This window comes from Lepisosteus oculatus, chromosome 6 (genome assembly GCF_040954835.1).
Source record: "Lepisosteus oculatus isolate fLepOcu1 chromosome 6, fLepOcu1.hap2, whole genome shotgun sequence".
Classification (NCBI taxonomy): Eukaryota; Metazoa; Chordata; class Actinopteri; order Semionotiformes; family Lepisosteidae; genus Lepisosteus; species Lepisosteus oculatus.
In genome coordinates, this window is record NC_090701.1 from 8,580,956 (window position 1) to 8,601,614 (window position 20,659).

General features: G+C 35.1%; 1 protein-coding gene across 6 annotated transcripts in view; it reads left to right on the plus strand.

Annotated features, from left to right (window-relative positions):
- cdh18a (cadherin 18, type 2a) overlaps window positions 1-20,659 on the plus strand; it is a 336,613-nt gene that overhangs the window by 297,090 nt on the left and 18,864 nt on the right. For all 6 annotated transcript variants that reach the window (XM_015354610.2, XM_015354611.2, XM_015354609.2 and 3 more), the window contains 3 exons: window positions 3,807-3,943; window positions 10,438-10,559; window positions 12,607-12,724. In XM_015354610.2, coding sequence (XP_015210096.1) covers window positions 3,807-3,943; window positions 10,438-10,559; window positions 12,607-12,724 — 377 coding nt within the window. The remainder of the gene's footprint in view (window positions 1-3,806; window positions 3,944-10,437; window positions 10,560-12,606; window positions 12,725-20,659) is intronic.

Sequence of the window (20,659 nt, forward strand, 5' to 3'; positions counted from 1 at the left end):
TTTATATATCCAATTGAGCAATCTTGCTTTTATAAAATGTACCTATTTTTAATTAAATATTTAACATGCTGTAATACACAGTTTAAAATTAACAAAAGTCTAAACAGTATACAACTTAAATTCTTTAATTGGAAAAATATTGTCCCTCAGCATTGACCAGGATTTGAGATCAGGCGTTTTCTGGCGACAGCCCAAATGCTCCACATGTCAAATTAAGCTTTCACTGCTCCACCTGGCAGTTTTACAAAGTAGTGCATTTACACAACTGAGTTTTTCTAAAAAGCTGAGGTAACCCGCAGACACTAAACTGCAAACTACTGCAGTATCCCTCGTGCATTCTGATTGGCTGGATCTGTAGATTTCGTATGGAATTCACTGTATATTTTCTTTACTGACACTTTCCTAAAAGAGAATAACACTGGAATGAAACTTAACTACATTAGGTTTATCCAGCTTTACTCATTACCAGAAAATCTCAATCCTCTCTATAGATGGAGGTTCTTTAATCAACTTTTTTTGTGATTGCTTTTTTACCAGTACCTAGAAGAATTATTAACATATACTGTATCTGTTATGCTTCAGTGCATTCAAAGGGAACATTTCCCAATGTAGATTCTGAAAAAGCTGACAGAATTGCCTTTCACAATGTCTTTGTGGATTTTGAATACTTCAGCTTGGAGCTCTTTTAGTTTTCTCTATTTAGTTTTTTTATTTCTCTATAGCTAGTGAACAATACTCAGATGAAATTACATTCAAATTAAATATAATACAAAAAAGTTGTAAAATACAATTGTGTTGAAAAACAGTCGCAAGAACAGACTGGAGTTACATAAAAGTGTGCTTAAGTTAAGACCATAGCTCAAACACACAGTAGTACCGTAATTCTGTTTCCAGTAAAGAAAGGTATGCAATAAAGTCTATCAAGTTTAGCATCAAGTAAAGATACCACCTGAAACTAATCATGAACAGAGAAGAGCAGCATTACAGTTAAACAGAAATGCTAAATTTATTTAAAATATATTTGGCTAAAATTTGTTTAAAAAATCTAATTTTTAAAAGTTGAAAAATGCACAAGCGGAGTTATGTAAATAACATAATCGTATATTCCAATCATTAATAAAAAAAAGTTTTCATTTTCATTGCGTGCCATTTTCAAATCACTTAATGTTGTTCAAAAAGAAAAGAAAAAAATCTGTACTCTGGAGAAAATTCCCATATGAGATATTTGATTAAATAATTCAAATCTTATATGCCAACCATTCAGCAATGATTTTGACTGGCATTATTCTCATTTTCTATTGCTTCTGGCATTCATTAAGGATGGCAATATTTGGTTTTTGATCTTGTCTCTGGACCTCAGACAGCTCATTCAGTTCTCCATTTTTTACCCTTGTCATTAATATAACCAAGTATTGCTTATTGTTCTATGGAGATGAAATAATGCTACATGAAGACAGTCCACAATTTCTGCTTCATCTGTTATGTATTCTAGGATATGTCATTCAGTTTATTCATATAGTATATACAATTATTTGGCTCTACTTGACCTCATGGGCTAAACAAAAGGATTGGTTAATTCGAATTATGTCTTTTTATTGCAGGCATCTTATCAATCTTATATTTAGTAAGGGTTACTATCTGGAACAAGCTTTTGAATGTCACAGATTAATAGAATATCCATCCATCCATTTTCTAACCTCTTCACCCAATACAGGGCTGTGGTGGAGTTGGAACCTCGGCAAGCAGTGGGCACAAAACCATACACCATGGGATGCCAATCCATTGCAGGGCACACACAGACACATTCCTACCAGGGCCGGTTTATTTTTCCCAGAAGCCAATTAACCAGTATGCCTTTGAACCATAGGAGGAAATCAGAACACCCAGAGAAAAACCAAGAGAACACAGAGAGAACAAACTCCATGCACATATCTAATTCAGGGCCCCAGCACTGCAAGACAGCAGATAAATATTGCAAGAACAATATATAGGCTAAAAAAAATTCAGTCTCCAAAAATCCTCATTTTTGAACAATTAAAGTTTCTTTACAGAGTGTACTGTATGTGGCCCCTCATATAGGATTATCATTATGATGATATATCATTATGATGATTTCACACAGAGCATGCTTTAGTACTGTACATGAAAGGGCACTTTTTACAGTATTTTGAGAGTGTCCAGTTTGTTCTTGTTTGTCCATTATTTTAAATGTTACTTTTTGTTAGGTAATGTTTCTAATCTGTGTCTTTTTCAGTAGCAGGAATTGATCGTTTGAATATAGCTAAAAGGTGGCTGGCTCTGTTACATCCTAGCTTGCCTTAATAATATTTATATGGAGAACTCTTTTGCTATAATCCAGTAGTAGGGGGAGGGGTTGGAATGTTGAGTGCTACTACAGTGAAAGCCCTGTTACACAGGTCTTCCATTGTAGCTTATTAACTGGATTTTAGGGGTTCTAATGTAGAGGAGGGGAACCAATGAAGATGAATGGGGTTGGGTTAATGTATTTTGGGGTCATAGGTGAATTGTTATTTCAATTTTTGTGTTGTGTTTGGTTCTGCTTTGGGAAATAAATAAAAAAACTTCACAAAAATGGTTTGTGATAAGACTCTGCAAACCATAACTGCATCTGTTAAATTCATGTTATTGTTTTGTTAGTGTTATATATATGCTATATTTTAAAATTGTCTCAATAGCCACAATATGCCATTTAACATGGAAGCTTTTTGTTACTGTTGTTTTGGGCTACATTATGGTTGCACTAGCATTTATTTTTCCTGCAGGCTACTGCCTAGTGGGGGATGGGGGAGTAAATTCACTCAACCAGTATTATTAATTCATTCCCTTCTTGTGCTGCTCAGGCTTTCTTTTCAAAGCTCAACAGTTCACATGAGCTTCTTGAAATTTTAAAGGAAAAGGTTTTAGAACTCATCTTGCTCTTTTTGATAAAATGTTAATATTATACACAAAACACTGAACACCTTGGATCACCTTTATGTCGGTTGACATCAGTAGCACTCCATTTGAGTGAAGTAAATTGTATAGGTAACAGATATATATTTTCCAGCAACATTCAATGTAAAGTTTTGACAGAGATTGAACAGTATACTTCCTGTGTTCACCCATTTCCTTGAAATGGTGTAAAACCAGTTTCTTCTTTCATCCTGTTCATTGCATCTTATGTATTTATCTCTCTATATTTTATATATCCTATACAAAAAACAATCTGACAAATTGTAAAAGCAATACCTTTACATTGCAACCAATATACCCAGTGCATCTTGGTTGTTATGCACTTAATGGGGAGTTCCTAAAAATAAGCACTTAAAGGGAAAGTTTTGTCAGACTTTGTTTACATTTCTTGTTTTTGTCTGGGCAAAGGCGTTAACAAATACACTGTATATTTGATTAGAAAGCATACTGTATTGTATAATTGATTTTCTAACCAGTGAATTTATAATGGATTAGATTTCCCTTTTGTCCCCTTTCTTTCTTTACTGTAAGGTTTGTGGTGTTTGTAGTGAACTTTAACATTTTTTAGTTTTTTTGTTTCTATAACTTAATTCAATTTACAACATTTGCTTATTAAGTCAAAGTAATTCATTTACTGTACATTTTGTCTGGGAAGATTTTTTGCATATTTTCATGCAGATGTGTTTTTCATGGTTTAAAAAAATATATTATTTAGGAAATGGTCTACTTCATTATATTTTAATGGTTGTGGTTGTTGTTGGCTAATATATATTTTTCTTAGATGGCACAGAGACTATATTCATGCAATTTTAATTGTGTCTGTTTAAAAATAGGTATTTCATTGACCGCAGCTTACATGGAGATAAGTATTTCAATATTGACGCCAATACTGGAGCCATTAAGACTGCAAAAAAACTTGACAGGGAAGAAATGCCTTGGCATAATATCTCAGTGATTGCCTCAGAGGTTGGTAAGTATAGTGCACATCTCATGTTACTGATTTAGTGTGTTTATGGAGGTAGGGAGTGCCTTTATAAATATCATCTTAGATTTAAATTGTTTTATTTTACAAATTTTTATGGTCCTCCACTTATTTGATGTTTATATTAAGAAATACGTTTGTCGATAATACTAAGACCACAGATGAGTCTTTTTTGTGATTCTTAACAAGGATGTTATTAAGTCCCAACCTGCCTGAACAAAATAGTCAATAATCCAATATTTTAAATAGACCTTTATTTAAAGTAATATAAGTAAATCTTCCTTCTTTTATGTTGGTAATATGCAGATATTAAGGAACTTTTAAATATAAGATGGACAACTGGTGAAATCAGTGTTCTGAATAAACACTATGCGTCAATAATTTTATATAGAATAATGAGCTGTGTGCATTTACAAAGTGAAGTGCGCATTTCACATGAATACAAACTTTCCACATTTACTGTATGGTTGCATAATGCCATACAATAGAAGAAGCACTGGACTGTTTAGATCCGCTTAAGTCTTTTTCCTGGTGTTGAGATAAAAATAAACTGTCCTATTTGTTCTGGGTTTATGACATTGCAGGTTGTAGCTGGAGGAATGGAAAGACATCTAGATTATTGTTAACAGACAAAATCAAAATCCACAGACACTGTAAATACAGGATTAAAGTATTTACAGTTTATTCTGTAAACAAAAGTAGCTTCTCACTCAAATAAACTCTGTCTCTCTTTTCATCATCTTATTGGTAGCCTCCACAGCCACAACTTCCTAAAAACCTTTCCAGGTTTCAAGTTCAAGTTCATATTTATTTGTCATTTCAGCCATATACAAGTATACAGTGGAACGAAATGTTCCTCCTGGTCCACGGCACAAATACAGACAGGACACTGACACATAGTGCAAAGTGCAGATAGTGCAAATTACAAGGCAAATACATAATACTATATACACAACACACTGGGGGGATTTAAACCCTGTTTCTGGAATTGAAATGGGTGCAAGTAGATTCCATGGTGTTAAGGAGCCTGGCAGCCTGTGGGAAGAAGCTGTTACAGAGTCTGGTGGAGCTAGCCCGTGCACTGGGATATCTTTTCCCAGATAGTAGGAGGGCAAAGAGTTTATGGGAGGGGTGGGAGGCATCATCTACTATTCTGGAGGCCCCGTGCATGCAGCGTTTGTGATAGATGACAGAAATGGGAGGGAGGGAGGCTCCAATGATCTTTCAGCTGTTTCCACAATTCATTGTAGGGTCTTGCGGTCTGAAGCATTGTGTTTCCCAAACCAAACAGTGATACAGCTGGTCAAAGTGCTCTCAATGGTGCTTCTGTAGAGAGTGGTAAGAATGGGCAGGGGAAGATTTGCCCTCGTCAGTCACCGCAAGAAATAGAGATGCTGCTGTGCTTTCTTGGCTAGGGAGGTGGTATTGAGGGACAAAGTGAGGTCATCTATAATGTGTACACCAAGAAACTTGGTGCTTCTTACTGTCTCCACAGGGGAGCCGTTGATGTACGGTGGGGAGTGATCAGCGTGGGCCCTCTTGAAGTTAATGATTATCTCTTTTTGTTTTCATTAAGAGATAGGTTGTTGTTTGTGCACCACTCCACTAGTTGCTCCACTCCTCTATGTATGGTGACACATCATTGTTGTTAATGAGGCCCACCACTGTCATGTCATTGGCAAACTTGATGATGCAGTTTGAACTGTGCTTGGCATCAATGTGAACCGCAGTGGGCTAAGCACACAGCCCTGGGGGGTTCCGGTGCTCATTTTGATGGTGGTGGAGATGTTATTACCAATCTGGACTGCCTGAGGTCTCTCGGTCAGAAAGTCCAGAATCCAGTTACAGAGGGAGCTGTTAAGGTTCAGCAAGCTCAATTTCTCTGTCAGCTTCTCGGGGATGATTGTATTAAATGCTGAACTGAAGTCAATGAAAAGCATTCTTACATAAGAGTCTTATGTCTTACAGGTGAGACAGGGCCAGGTGAAGGGAAAGAGATACAGCATCATCAGTACACCAGTTGGGGCAGTATGCAAACTGAAGGGGGTCCAGAGGGGTAGGGAGTATCCACTTGCTTGTTTCCAGCAAAGGCAAGCAGGGAGGCAAGACCTGGGAATGTGATGAACAGGCAGACAAAAGGAGGACAAACAAGCAGATGCACAGGCAGACAGAGGATTGACGAAAAGGGAAGGCACTGTGCAGCCAGGCTGAATAGCACAGGGTAGTTCACATTGCAGTTGAGTAAATCAGATCAGGGAATCTGCATGGCTGAGCAGGTCTACACAGTTGAGACGACGTCCAGTACAGTGGGCCTAGCTGGTTGCTGTAAAGATATAGAAAGTAAGCAGCAAATGGGGATCCAGCTGTCCATGTGGGCTGATTCAGACAGAATTTAAATTGTTCTGATGAGTTTGGCATTGCTAGAAGCACTTCCCTAATTCAGTAGGAAGCTCAATGACAGAGCTATTGACCATGAGCAGGGTTAAAGTGAGCTGAAGCTAATGAGAGCCACCCCGATCAAGTTCCCAGAGCACTGGGAGGTGTTTGACTCCACGTTCAAGCTCTGGCTTGAACAGGGATAACACTTTCCATAAGTGGTTGGGATATGCAGTATGACGTCTGAAAGGAGAAAAATAAGAACATAAAGTGTTTTCTAAAATATGATTTGGGTTGCAAAATTGCTTTTAACTAATTTCTTTTCTAAGATCCTTTTAAAAAATCCTTTAAAATATGAGTACATCGATTTCAGTTACACAGTTTTAAAGACTAATTTTGTAACATGGATTTTATTTTGCTACTTTTGAAAATTTAGTTGATTATGCCATTTCTGTTTTTATCACAATTATTTTATAGGAATTTGCAATATAAAAACTAAGAGCCTGACCAGCTTGCAGCTCATTAGAACAATTTCTTATAATGCTGTCTTTGCTGTGGCTGAAAAATCCTGGCTACAGCAATGCGTGCATAGAACACTATCCATCCTTTTGAATCTCAATTAAGCAAGCTTGAGACTAGCTGGGTTGCTTGCTTGCCTTAGGGCAATTATACATAATTTGTCTAGTCGATTGTTCATTATTCTCATTTCTCTTTTTTCAAAACAAGTATAATTAGGTTATGTTTTTCAGTTTAGAAAAGGTAGCTGAAATCTTCTCATTTTTGATCCTGCTTCAGTGAACTTGCACTTTGTAACCCTGAGGCATTTTCCTTTGCCCGGGCTTCTCTTTGTTGTTGTTGTCCCGGATATAATTTTCTATTTTAATATATTGCTAAATTACGATAAACGTGTGAAAATCAATTTAAAAAATGTAACATCAGTACAGAATTCTGAATGACAATTAACCTTTAAATTTGTACCAGTCATACCTTTTGCTTTATCCAATAAATGTGTTACAACAGTTCTTCAGACATTTCCCATTTAACTTTTTTTTCTACAGTAGGACAGTAGGTACAAAACATAACTATATTATCAATTTAAATACAATGATATACTGTGATGTACTATACTGTAACTATTAAAGGATGGCACTGTGGCTCAGTGCTTAGCTCTACTGGCTTGCAGCCTTGTGGCCCTGGGATCAGTTCCTGGGGTTCTGCCACCACCCCCTCCCCACTGTGTTTATGTTGGTTTATCAATATTATATTATCAAAACATAAAATAATATAAATATTTTGATTGATCATCCGGTGTTTCATCTGTGAGTGTGAAAAATTTAAAGTCCATTGAAACGTTCAAAGCAAGTCTGTATAAACATTGTTAAAGATTTCATATGGCTTCTGACATTAAATAATTTAATAGTCTTCACCTTTTGAACTTGCAGCCAAAGTGCAGTTTTTGATCATGTCAATCATGGCATCCTGTTGGAGTTTGTTTCTATCATTACAGAACTAAGGGTTATTTTGTTAAGATAACTCTATAAAGAAACTCAGTCCTACCAATACTGCAAGTATAGGTTTTAAGATAATCCTGTAATGAAAAATTAAGGGTTTATATTTTTACTTTTACCCTTTTGACTGTTTTACAATTATATTAGTGTTACATTATCTCTGTATGTTTGTTCAGAATTAGAGTTATACCACAAATGAGTAAAAAATACAAACAATTATATTTATAAGTGCTAAATAAACATTAAAGAATTACTAAACAGATACACTTAGTATTGTCTACCCACAGAAACTATTCTATACTATACTTTGGTTAAAATCAGCCATAGAGTCCATGGCTTTTGAATGTGTCCCTCAGGCATATTGCTATAGCATATTCTTTGTTTAATCTGGAAGTTCTCCTACCTGGCCTTGGGCAAATGGCAAATTATATATGCATATTGAGGAAGTAGAAAAATCCAAATTCATCCATCACAAGTAAAGAGCACCGTTCATAGCCATACTGGCAAGCTGATGGATTCAGCAGATTATTAAGAAGCACAGCCATGTTGCATGAAGTTAACTATTTATATAGCTGTGTAATATTGAAAGAGAAAAGTGAGGCTAATGCTGAATAGAAGATTCCATACTAAATGAGGTGATGTATGCTGGTGTGGTAAAACGTCTCTGCATTTTTAAATCTGCAGATGAACACATGAACATCAACCAGCATAGAACTGGGTTCTTTTAAACTGGGTTCTGATAAGAACTTGGGTATTAAACCTTAAAAAAAGGGTATTTGTTACCAACAAATTAAAGTGACTGAGACTTGCAATGTCAGTATAAAAGGTGTTGCAGTTTGATGGTGTTTCTTCACATTTGACTGTATTGTCTGCAAGGGAAAGAAGAAAACATTTTAAAATGCTTTTTTCTTTATGTATCAGAATAGCACTTTACAACAAAACATTGTATGAGGCGATATAAGCATTATTTTCACTAATAGAATAATTAGGTAATAGAATAATTGTGAGTATACATACCTGAAATATATTTATAAGGATATATTTTGGATTCATTTTGAATATATTCTTGAAATTACACTTTATTACTGCAATAATTACAGTATACTTTAAGCACTTGTACTATACCTACACGAGCCAAGTTTGAAAATTTAACATACTGTATGTGGTGTGCGATGATGATTGTTTATTACATGAGTTCTTGTTGTGTCAGTGGTTTTGTGATTTCATTGCTCCTGGAAAATGAAAATGCAGCAAGAGCAAGTAACTTTGTGTTAGCATCAGCAGACAGCTACCTCTTATGTTATACATCAGGAAGTGTGAAATGAAATATACATTTTAAGATGAAAAAAACAGATATACACAAGATATGCTTTAGGTATCCACATTAATGTGAATGCAAAGCATGCAATTTACCAATTTATATATACAGTATATGTGTTTACTGTATATTTACCACCAAAAATATTTTGGGAAAGCAAAATCATAGCTCTTATTTTTGCTTTATGGTCAAGTACTTTGTATTTTTTATGAGATTATAGTTACAGTTCATTGTACTGGGGTTCCGTATTATTGATGTTAGGATTCTAAACAAACCATAAAACATATTCAGTACTACTCTTCTTGACTCATGCAGTATTCAGCTTCAAAGTATGTAATTTTATGAACAACTGATTTACAGAAGGCAGACTCTTAAACTAGTAACATTGATCATTCAGCAGTTTATCTATGCGCTATATACTGACAATATATGGGTGATTTGAGTATTTCATGGTTCTATCTAAATGAAATACAAGGTAAAAATGCTCTTACATATTGTAAGTGAGATCAGAAGCCCTGGGTTGCACATATTGTCCATTTTTGATACAGATTAGAAAGTGAATTTATGGATGTCTTGGTACAGAATATTATTCATACATTTGAATTGAATTGGGTTCTTGTCTGGTGCTTTACCCAATATTTGAAGAAAAAAAAACAAAACAATTTAGTGGACCTCATTGGCTCAACTTGCAGAAACACTGGTTCAAAGTGAAAGAGGACTTCTTTCAAGTTGCAAGTTCCTGTTTGTCTAGGTCTTGCTTCTAGCCCACTATTAACAGGATTTTTCAAGTGACAGTGCATATTTTGTAGGACACCCCTGAGGGCAGTATTACAGTTATTTAGTCAGGGCTGTCCTGGGACTCTACAAATCAGCACCCAGTGCAATTTTCCAGGCAACTTCCTACTTACAATGATATCTTTGAAAGGCAAGTTGTTCCTTGAATTGGGATAGACCTTCCTATAAGGTTGGGAAGTTTACATTGTATCAAAAGATAAATGGCTTGATGAGTATGTGGGTCAGAGTAGCTTGCCTTTTTGTTCTTATTATCCCTGTGCAGTACATGCGATGTTTCTGTGACTCCAAACAAAAAGAAGCAAATATCAAATCCCAATTCGATGTATATGAAATAAAAATGAGAACAAATGTCAGAAATTAAAACAGAATATTCACTTAATGTATTGTATATTTATACAATGCTTTGTTTTTCTTAAAGTGTTGCTATTGGAGTCAAGGCACAACATTTTGATTTGTATTTTTTTTTATTTTTAATCTCTTAACAGACAACCCCAGTCTCCTCAGTCATGTTTCTGTAATGGTTCAGGTTTTAGATGTGAATGACAACCCGCCTGAGCTTGCCAGTGATGGGGATGTAGTTGTTTGTGAGAATTCAAGACCTGGGCAGGTAAGCTGTTTGTCCCATGTTTGTCATTTGTTCCATGGTATGACAAGAGGGACAGATTTATTTCCAGCACAACAGCATTTCAAGCATCTTGACCTTATAAATTATTCAGTGAACACTGATGTTTCCAGCAGTAGATAGGCTGCTTTAAGTGCATGAAGCAGGAAAAATATTTTCTGTGTATTACACAGCTATGATAACCATCAGTCATTCATAGTAGGCATGTGCTCTGCAAACCATATCTGTTTTGATACAGGTCACAGTTTTATTTTCTGTTAATATTATTTTCCATTTATATTAAAGTTTCTGCATGCTGTCTATAATCAGGGTAAAAACAGAATAACAGCAGTACAGTGAATGCATGTTTCAAAGATTCAATAATACATATGAATACTGAATAAAAAGAGAAGAAAGTTATTTTGCACATCTCTGTATAACATGGAATATAGTTCCTTTAAATAAGATGGAAGTAATATTTTACTAATATTTTCATTACTTGTAAATCTAAATAACTAGCAATTTAAATAAATAATAATTAAATAACTTTCTTGTGTTCCAGTTTGACTTTTTTTTAAATGTGAATCAATCTACTGTCACTAATATTATATTTACATAAAACATACATTAAAACACTTCATGTACTATCAGTGTAACATACAACCAATAAACTGTTAAGTGAAATAGAGTGGGAATTGTCTGAACTCAAGCATTGAGAAATAATTAATCAGGTTTAGAGTGTATACAGTATATGTGTATATATACTGTATATAGGTCCTACAGTACATTGTAAGATTACTATCTCTCAAAAACATCCAGCCTCCCTGCAGAATGATAATGTAGTATAGGGTGGTTTTGGTATTTGCCAGCTTTGTGTAGGTGGAGCAGTGGCTTTAATATTGGGTCTGATTGCCCACTATACATTTAGTTATATTTAATTTTGAGCTAAGCATGCTTATTTTTTAATTTAAACATGTAAGATGACCAAATAATCTATTGGCATGTCATCTATTTGCTTGTTTTTGTAAAACAAGAAAATAATCTAGAATACTCCAGCTGGTGCTAACCCTTCTGTAAGGCCCTCTGGAGCATGCAATGTGTCACCAGATACAGATCCTCATTCTCCCTGTACAGTACAGGAGTTGTTGCTAGGATTATAACACAATGCATATTACTTAGGTTTTATCCATTTTCTGCTCTTTGCATCTGTATTTCAGGATCTCATTTTCTGCTTCAGCTACAACTTGTTAAATTATATAAAAAAGGAAATACCTAAAATCAACAAAGCTGCAAGTATAAAGATAAAATGGTTTAGCACTAATTGTGTATTACCCATTAAATTCACTCTAGTTCTCTAAGTGCAATATTTCCCTGAGTAAAATCTGGTTGTTTACTAATAATGTAAACATTTAAATCTCAGGTTTCATCCTCAAAATAGCATCATAGTGTACTTTCTTCTGGGTGCAAAATGAAAAAAAAGAGCAAAAATCATTATATAAAATTAAACGTGTTCAAGATATAATCAATATGAAAAGGAGCCTGGAATACAAGAAAATCAGGGAAAGCCTTACAGTATAAAACTGTATTTTGAGTACACTGTAATGTGATTGAGACATATAAACTGAAAGGCAAGTTTCTTTGGCACCAAGCAGCTTTTCTAAACTGATGACCCATGAGAAGCTGTAATTGGTAATAAAATATAGGTATTTTTCAGTCACTGCGCCAAATAAATGGATTGGGGTAAAAAGACAAATAAGGTACTGGCAGGACTATAACAATGTGAAGATCCCCTTTGATACTGAATCCTATTGAATTGCAAATTGTGATTGGATTTTGAAGAGGCAGCTTTTTGATCATCCTAAAAATTGGGATTGAAAAACATTCATTAGAAGATCCTGATAAAACATTTCTTGGCAGGTTTCACTGTTGTACTGTATTTTTAAAATGCAAAACAAAATTGGGAGCATAAAATATGTCATAGAGGCATCTTCAAAAAACTAACAGACCATAAACATAGTTCAATCAAGATGACACCTGTAATTTTTTTTGATAGGTGATTCAGACAATACGTGCTGTAGACAAAGATGATTTTGCCAATGGACCCCGATTCCACTTCTCTCTAACAACTGATCTTCCAAGTAACCCAAACTTCACACTGAAGGACAATGAAGGTAATTTTACATATAAAGATGATTTAAAGGCTCCACAGCCGAAACGTTGTGTTCTCTTTCTTCTTTTTTTTTCAGCATGGAATAAACCTATTACTTGTTCCAGTACAGATATTATTGTAGTCATTTATGTGTTGTAATTATGCTTAGATTACTGCTGTATTATACGTTTTGTTATTTCAGACAATTTGAAAGGAAGGAGGCATTTTAAAACTCCAAGCAAAATATAATAAGCATGACAGTATTGTAACGCATACAGCCACCATTGCAGGTTGTGCGAGCCGGCTTACCAGCATGGTGACGTCACCTCCTTTCCCTGTGAATAGCAGGGACCGCAGCTGCCAGGCTAACGGGAGATTTCCCTTTAGCTCAACTGGCTGGGTCCCTGTTGAGTGACACCGGAGGCCCGGGTTTGAGTCCCAGATGGTGGGGGGCTGACCTGAGGCGGCAGCAGCGAGGGTGCATACCCACATGAACCCGAGAGCGCTACATTGGTGTCAGAGTGGGTTGGGATAGCCCTTTGCCGAAGATGGCGAAATAAGCGGGGGAGAGTGTAACACATATGGTGGACATTGCAGGTTGTTCGAGCCGACTTACCAGCGCGGTGACGTCACCGCCCTTCCTTGTGAATTGCAGGGACCGCAGCCATCGGGCTGAGGGGAGATTTCCCTTTAGCTCAACTGACTGGGTCCCTGTTGAGTGATGCTGGATGCCCGGGTGTGAGTCCCCAGAGGTGGGGGGCCGACCTGAGGCAGCAGCAGCGAGGGCGCATTCCCACATGAACCCGAGAGCGCTACAATATTATTCTGATAAATATGTGTGGATGTGCATGTTACAAAGGAAAGGCCCACTCTCATCAACCCTGTTGAATATGTTGGATGGATATGTTATCATCAAGCAATATTTAATGTTGCTGGATGGTGAATTTAACAAAATAATTACTCATAATTAATTTTTTATTTTGAAATTTCACCCATTATCCAAAATTAGACTGAGCAGTGATTCTTTATTGGTCTATGCTTTATCACATCATATTAGCTCATGTGTGTTTAAGAGTTTACATTACATTTTTAACATTGCTGTTACTTTACTCTTCAATGATATTCTTGTTGTCTATGAGGCAGATATTGCTATATGTTTATTAGTATTTCACTAACTTAAAAAGCTTCTTCCACACTTGATAGGGTATACAGTTTGAAATAAAAGATAAATGATGTTACTATATGGCGGAAACATAAAACATACTATATGTTTATACAGTAAGCCCTAAATTAAAATACTTACCATTATTATACAGTAATATAAACTAATTTTACTTTCTTGAGAATTTCAGGACATACAATAATGCTATGTATGTAATTCACATGATTAATCACTGTGTTTTCAATGACATAGCTCAATCTCAGACTATTTACACTGTAAATTATGTTTTGAAACTTGTCAGGGAGTAATATACTGTAAATGTACATTTACGAGGGCTTAACAGCATTGTGTTTGTAGAAGTATAACCACACAGACCATGGTTTAGCCTCAATTGAGTTTATATATGGGGTGTTAACTAAGTATGTAATCTGCCTTGTAACAATATAAAAATAAATCATTAAAACACAGAAAATAAAATTTTCAGAAGTAAAACCACTGGCACAAATGCAGAGTATGTTGTGCCAAACTTAAAATTGCAGGGGAAAAAGATTTAAACAGGTGTCTTGATGCCCAATTATTGTGGAGAAACCATCATTCAGTATAAATGTTTTAATAGTATAGTATTTGAGAAAAAAATATACTGTCATATATTAATTTAATCTAGATATGTAGATATGTATAAAGGCAGTCACTTAAAAAAACATAACTGCACTGCTAAAATTTGAAGTGCTGTAGATGCGAGTTTAATATGAAACTAGAGGAGGGAACACAATGAGGAACAGGTGCTGTTTATTTAAGCTCCCATTAGAAAAAAAAAAAGCTTAACGCTTAAGTACACATAACAAAGTAAGCACTGAATTCTGAAGTCATAATTGCAGTAAAAATGGCACACAAGTAAATAATTAAGTGGAATATAAAATCGACTAATATGTAACCCATTAAAAAGGAAAAAATATTAGGAATAATTAAGTAATAAAATACATTTATGAAAGCTTTAACCCTGTTAGTTCACCAGATTTATAAAATGATTTTACTTTTGGCTGTGGTCTTCACATGGATTACATTAAACAGATTTTGACATATGTACCTTGGTAATGAATGGTAGTGGTAATGGGCTAAAACAGTGCTCAGAGAGTACGTGATACAGGGGTCAGCAAGGTTGCCTTCCCGGTCTCTACTGCCTGAGATTGTGATCAGCGTAATGGGCTGAAGAAGAATCTGAAAGGTAAAGACATTCTAAAATTAAACATATGTATACAGTATACATAGCTGAAGCATAAGAATAACTTAAAATAAAGGTTGTTTATTTATGAATATTGAATATGTATTGAATATTAAATATTAATATTTCTGTATGTGTGTAGTCTCTATCTTGATATTCTTCTGCATACAGTACTGTGTCAATTCCTTCAGGATCACATTGTCCAAAGATATACATCAATTATTTTTCCTTTTACTATGACCTCTGGGAAAGGAAGAAAAAACAGAACTTGCAAAAGATTAACTCTAAAGTTCCCTAAAGATACTGTTTGGGAGTTGACCCTGAATGTGAATTAGAGCCTGTTAATTTGAAAGACAAATCAAAACTTATTTCCAGGTCAAAAGAAGGAACATAAACATAGGTTATATGAACTGTTATACTGGTTATTTTAGATGTGAGCATTTGATATCCAAGTATGTATCAAAATTAATTTTTTATTGTGTGATTTCTGCAAGTTAACAAAGAGGTTTTTGTTTTGCCTCATGTAATGTTTCAATTAGTAGCCTCTGAGCCAGTGTTCCAGTGCTGTCTTGTGGGATCTGAAGTGCATTTCTTATTATTTCTTCACTTTTTGCTCTTTTAGATGGAGTTGAGAGTGGACTGTGTTTTTGGTCTGTGTAGTGTGTGTGTGTTGAACATTAGCTTGATTAGTTGAACAGTTAGAAATATTCTCCTTCATGTGAAGGTTCTTTTGTATGCTTCAAAAAGCTGCATTACTAACTTGATTAATTGTCCTAACAATATTCATTGAAATTTCTAACAATCCCTCCTAATAATCCCCCTCTATAATTTGGCTTCATTACTCTGCTCTCCTCCCCACTGATCGCTGATGTGTGGTGAGCGTTCTGGCGCACTATGGCTGCCGTCGCATCATCCAGGTGGATGCTGCACATTGGTGGTGGTGGAGGGGAGTCCCCATTACCTGTAAAGCGCTTTGAGTGGAGTGTCCAGAAAAGCGCTATATAAGTGTAAGCAATTATTATTATTTTTTTTTTTTCAAAGTTCAGATTGACAAGAAGCATGATACTTTGAATTCTCAGAAATTCTCTGATATATTGCTCTTCCTTTTACTTGTTACTTTAAAGATTGAGATGATTTCCTCCTGTGTTTGAAAGTGAAGATAATGGTTAATGTGGGAACGTGGTGCTACAGTCTAGTTTTGTCTGTATGTACTTTTTTTTCTGGATTCGCAACTTTTGGTGGTTGTCTTAAGTTTAAAAGGACAGAGACTGGATAAATGCATACTGTGTGTACAATGTATAGTGTCAGAACTCAAAACTGTCTGTAGATAAAAGGTGAAAACTAAGCAAGGCTAATGTAAGCTTTGCTCATGTTATCAAAGTTGGTTAATAAACTGTTAAAGGATGAAAATTAAGAGAAAATTAAGATAATTCAAAAAGCTTTTAAAAACACTTTTACTAAATATACCATCCATAATTAATGTAATTATATACTGGTGCAGTATTACATTATTTTTTCTAACATTAATCATACAGAATAGTTTACAGTTATTGCACATTTGGATTTATAAGACAATATAGTGCATACTTTAAGAATTTATCTATTATGAAGCAGCTCTCTCTCTCTAAGGTATCTGTATTTTAATGTATTTTAAATGATATATGAATCATATATATTTTATATATTGAGTTATATATTTAAAATTGAGTTAGTATTGTTTTTAATACTTAAAAAGAAAGGTAAATAGCCACTGCAGTAAAGACTTGTGGTAAAAGATACATCTATGTTATATCTTGAATTACTCAAAATAAATATCTAATCTTGCATATGAATGAATTTAAGGAGGCCTTCTGTGAAGTACAATAAAAATTTAGGTATGTGTCATGGTCTCCTCCTTGCAGAGTTTAGAGGTGTAGATAGAAGATAACAATAACAATGGCACAGCCACAATTGCAAAGATGTGCAATGGTGTTTATTATGAGGAACTACGTTACCAAAGTCCACACCCCAAAAAAACAAAGTGAAAACCACAAACTAACCAGAAAAAAAACAACACAAAGCTATAATATGAAATATATACATTAATTACTGTACAAAAAAAACCCACTAGATTGTTGCAGGCAGCTCCAATTCTACCCCCACAATCCACTTTCTCCTAACTCCCCCACTTCTATCTTGAAGAGCTCCTTTTCTAAGTTAAACTCCTCCCCCTAGAATATTCCTATAAAGCACAAAAAATTAATTGACAAAATAATAATCAGAATTCTGATATAATAATAATAATAATAATAATAATAATAATAATAATAATAATAATAATAATAATTACTTACACTTATATAGCGCTTTTCTGGACACTCCACTCAAAGCGGTTTACAGGTAATGGGGATCCCCTCCACCACCACCAATGTGCAGCCCCACCTGGATGATGCGACGGCAGCCATAGTGCACCAGTACACTCACCACACATCAGCTATCAGTGGGGAGGAGAGCAGAGTAATGAAGCCAATTTATAGATGGGGATTATTAGGAGGCCATGATTGGTAAAGGCCAATGGGAAATTTGGCCAGGACGCCGGGGTTACACCCCTACTCTTTTCGAGAAACGACCTGGGATTTTTAATGACCACAGAGAGTCAGGACCTCGGTTTTACATCTCATCCGAAGGACGGCGCCTGTTTACAGTATAGTGTCCCCGTCACTATACTGGGGCATTAGGACCCACATGGACTGCAGAGTGAGCGCCCCCTGCTGGCCCCACTAACACCTCTTCCAGCAGCAACCTTAGTTTTTCCCAGGAGGTCTGATATACACATTTTTCCATCAAATACACAATTAAACAATGAACATATTATCCAAAATAAAATATCATACTCCTTTTATGTACATAACTGTTGTTTAATGAAATACTACCCTCTTTTAATGGGATTTTTCGTACAATCCACGCGTGCGCAATCCGGAAACAGGCACTACAAAGCCAGCCCCTGTTGCCATGCCAAAGTTTGGGTCCTATAGATTTGCGGGGGAAACCATTTTACCGGTGAGAAATCCAAACAACTTACTTATTTGAGATGCGTGAGTTGATTACCAATTCAGTTCATTTAACTTCTAAAACAAAGGGAAACGGGTGTTTGGTTTAAGTTAATGATTAAATTTGATAATACGGGGAACAAGCTTACTTTACTCTGTGTGTGCACCCACAGAGCAAGCAAATCAATCCCTGTAATTCCAGACTAGTTTGTTTATATTGGAAACCAGCGTTATTGCCTTTGTTTAGATAGTGAAATGTTTACGTATGTGTGTGTATGTGTTCATGTGGCTACCTCTCGAGTGCCAGGTGATCTGGAAACGGAGTCTCCAGTCACAGTATGTCTTATAAATGTTACAAGTTTGAATTTTATCCTCCACTAATGTTTTGAATAGGATATGATTTAGTGTTTTAATAAAATGTTTGTTTTTTTACTTAACTCCATCATTAAATTCAACTCTGATAAAAAAGACAAAAACTTCCCAGTAAGTAGTTTAGTTATAAATTTAATTGATGCTGTATTTTGAACAGAACAGATCATAAATAATTTTAGTTATTTTATTGAATTGCCCCACAGTCAAAGAGGAATCATATTAATGTTCAAATTCATTTCTAAGGATCCCTTTGGCATAAAATTCTTCCTGCTGTACTTTTCAATCATTTGCATGTACAAACCATAAATATTTCAAGACTGTTTAATTAGTTCACATTAGTTTTCTTGAATTAAACAAGATTGTCTTGCACATTAAACTGTATGACAACTGTAAAACAGTCAACAAGTGCACCATGAAATGTTAAATTTAATATTTCAGGAATTGTGAGTTAGATGGCTAGATTAATGTCAATCCTACTGCTTTGCTTGCAGGAAAGTATTATAGCTAATAATAGTGAAATTAACTTTTTGCCCGTAAAAATAATTCCTTAGGAGTGAAACTGATAATCTAGGACCCCTAGGGCTGGTCTACACTAGCCTACATGCTTCTGATATGTATTTTTGTGTGCCTGATGTCTGTCTGTCACTCCTGTTATGTGTAATCAATGCTCCAATCTACATTAATATGTGGCAGCAATGCAACAGAACATGACACCATGTCTACTGATTTGTCTTTTTTTCTTCAGTTTTATTTTTACACGTTAGGTAGCAAGTAAAATGTATAAATTAGCTATGTAATGCAAAATAAATATTTATTTTTTCATCAAACCATCCCAATATTATGTCCCAATGGACCATGACCCCCAGGAATTACAGGGTGCCTGCAAGGGTGCAGACAAGTCCAGTTGTTGTGAGTTCTCATAAAATGTCAGTAGAAAGCATATGACTTAAGAACTGTGATAAGGTGTCAACCCATTCAGATATCGTTTGCTTTCATTGAAAGGTTTTAATTCAAATAAAAGTTCAGAGATGGACAATGTCAAACTTATTGTTAAAGTGGAGAAGTACAAGACCTTTACACCCCAGAAGTGCTTCATACAGCAACATTAGAGAAAAGGTATGGTGTAGAATGCCATTTCATCTATCATTGGTGAACAACATGAAGAGCGAATGTAATAGTATGTGGCAGCCATATAAGAGAATTGAAATATATTTTTAATGGTAGTATTTGTTGTAAATATATTGCATATGTTGCTTGGTTGCACAATTTCGTTGACATCCATGCTATATTGTTGACAACAATGAAAGAAATAGGGAGAAAAGTTGAGAGATTTATGTTATTTCCACAATAGGCAGTAGAATAATTTATGCATTAGAAACGAGACCAGTGTAAAATACAAGTTGCATAAAAAAACTTTATGCTAGCAGAACACAGATGTTGGAATACTTCACTACTTAGCATTACCTGAATGTCTGAATTTTTTAGTGTTCCCCAAAGCAGGCAACAGTGTTCAAATGCATGAGACTTGCTTATCATTGTAACAAAATTATTTTAATATATATATATAATTTAAAAAAGCTTCTAAAACTAATAAAAGCTCCTTCTATGACACTGCTCTGTAACAAAGCTGTGAAGCAACAACACTACTTTGATTCCTATTTGAAAAAGTAAGATGAAAATATGCTACAGTATAGTTAACATAATTCCGTGTTAAAATTTGCAAAGGGGTATTTTGAGTAAGGTGTGGAGGGCATTGAGGGAACTTTCAAGTTCAGAAGCTCAATTTGTATGGACTGGGCATGTTTTCCATGAATATGCATGGGTTGCCTGACACATACCAGATATATGTCAATTACAACTGTTGGAGACACTAATTAGACAACATGGTTTTACAGCTGTTGTGAAAAATTACAAAGTCAGTTCCTTTAATGCAAACTAAAGTACTAATTTCACTCTGTGAAATTAATAATAATAATAATAATAATAATAATAATAAAACTATAATATATGCCAAAATGCTATTGCCATACATGAAACCAGGGTTAATAAATGACTTTGCCACTCAGTTTTGAGTGTACAGTTGCACCTGCTTATTATCTTTATACTATTGAAAATGTCACACTTCACTCACAACCATAATCTGCCATTTAGTCCTCTTGCACACATTCAAAT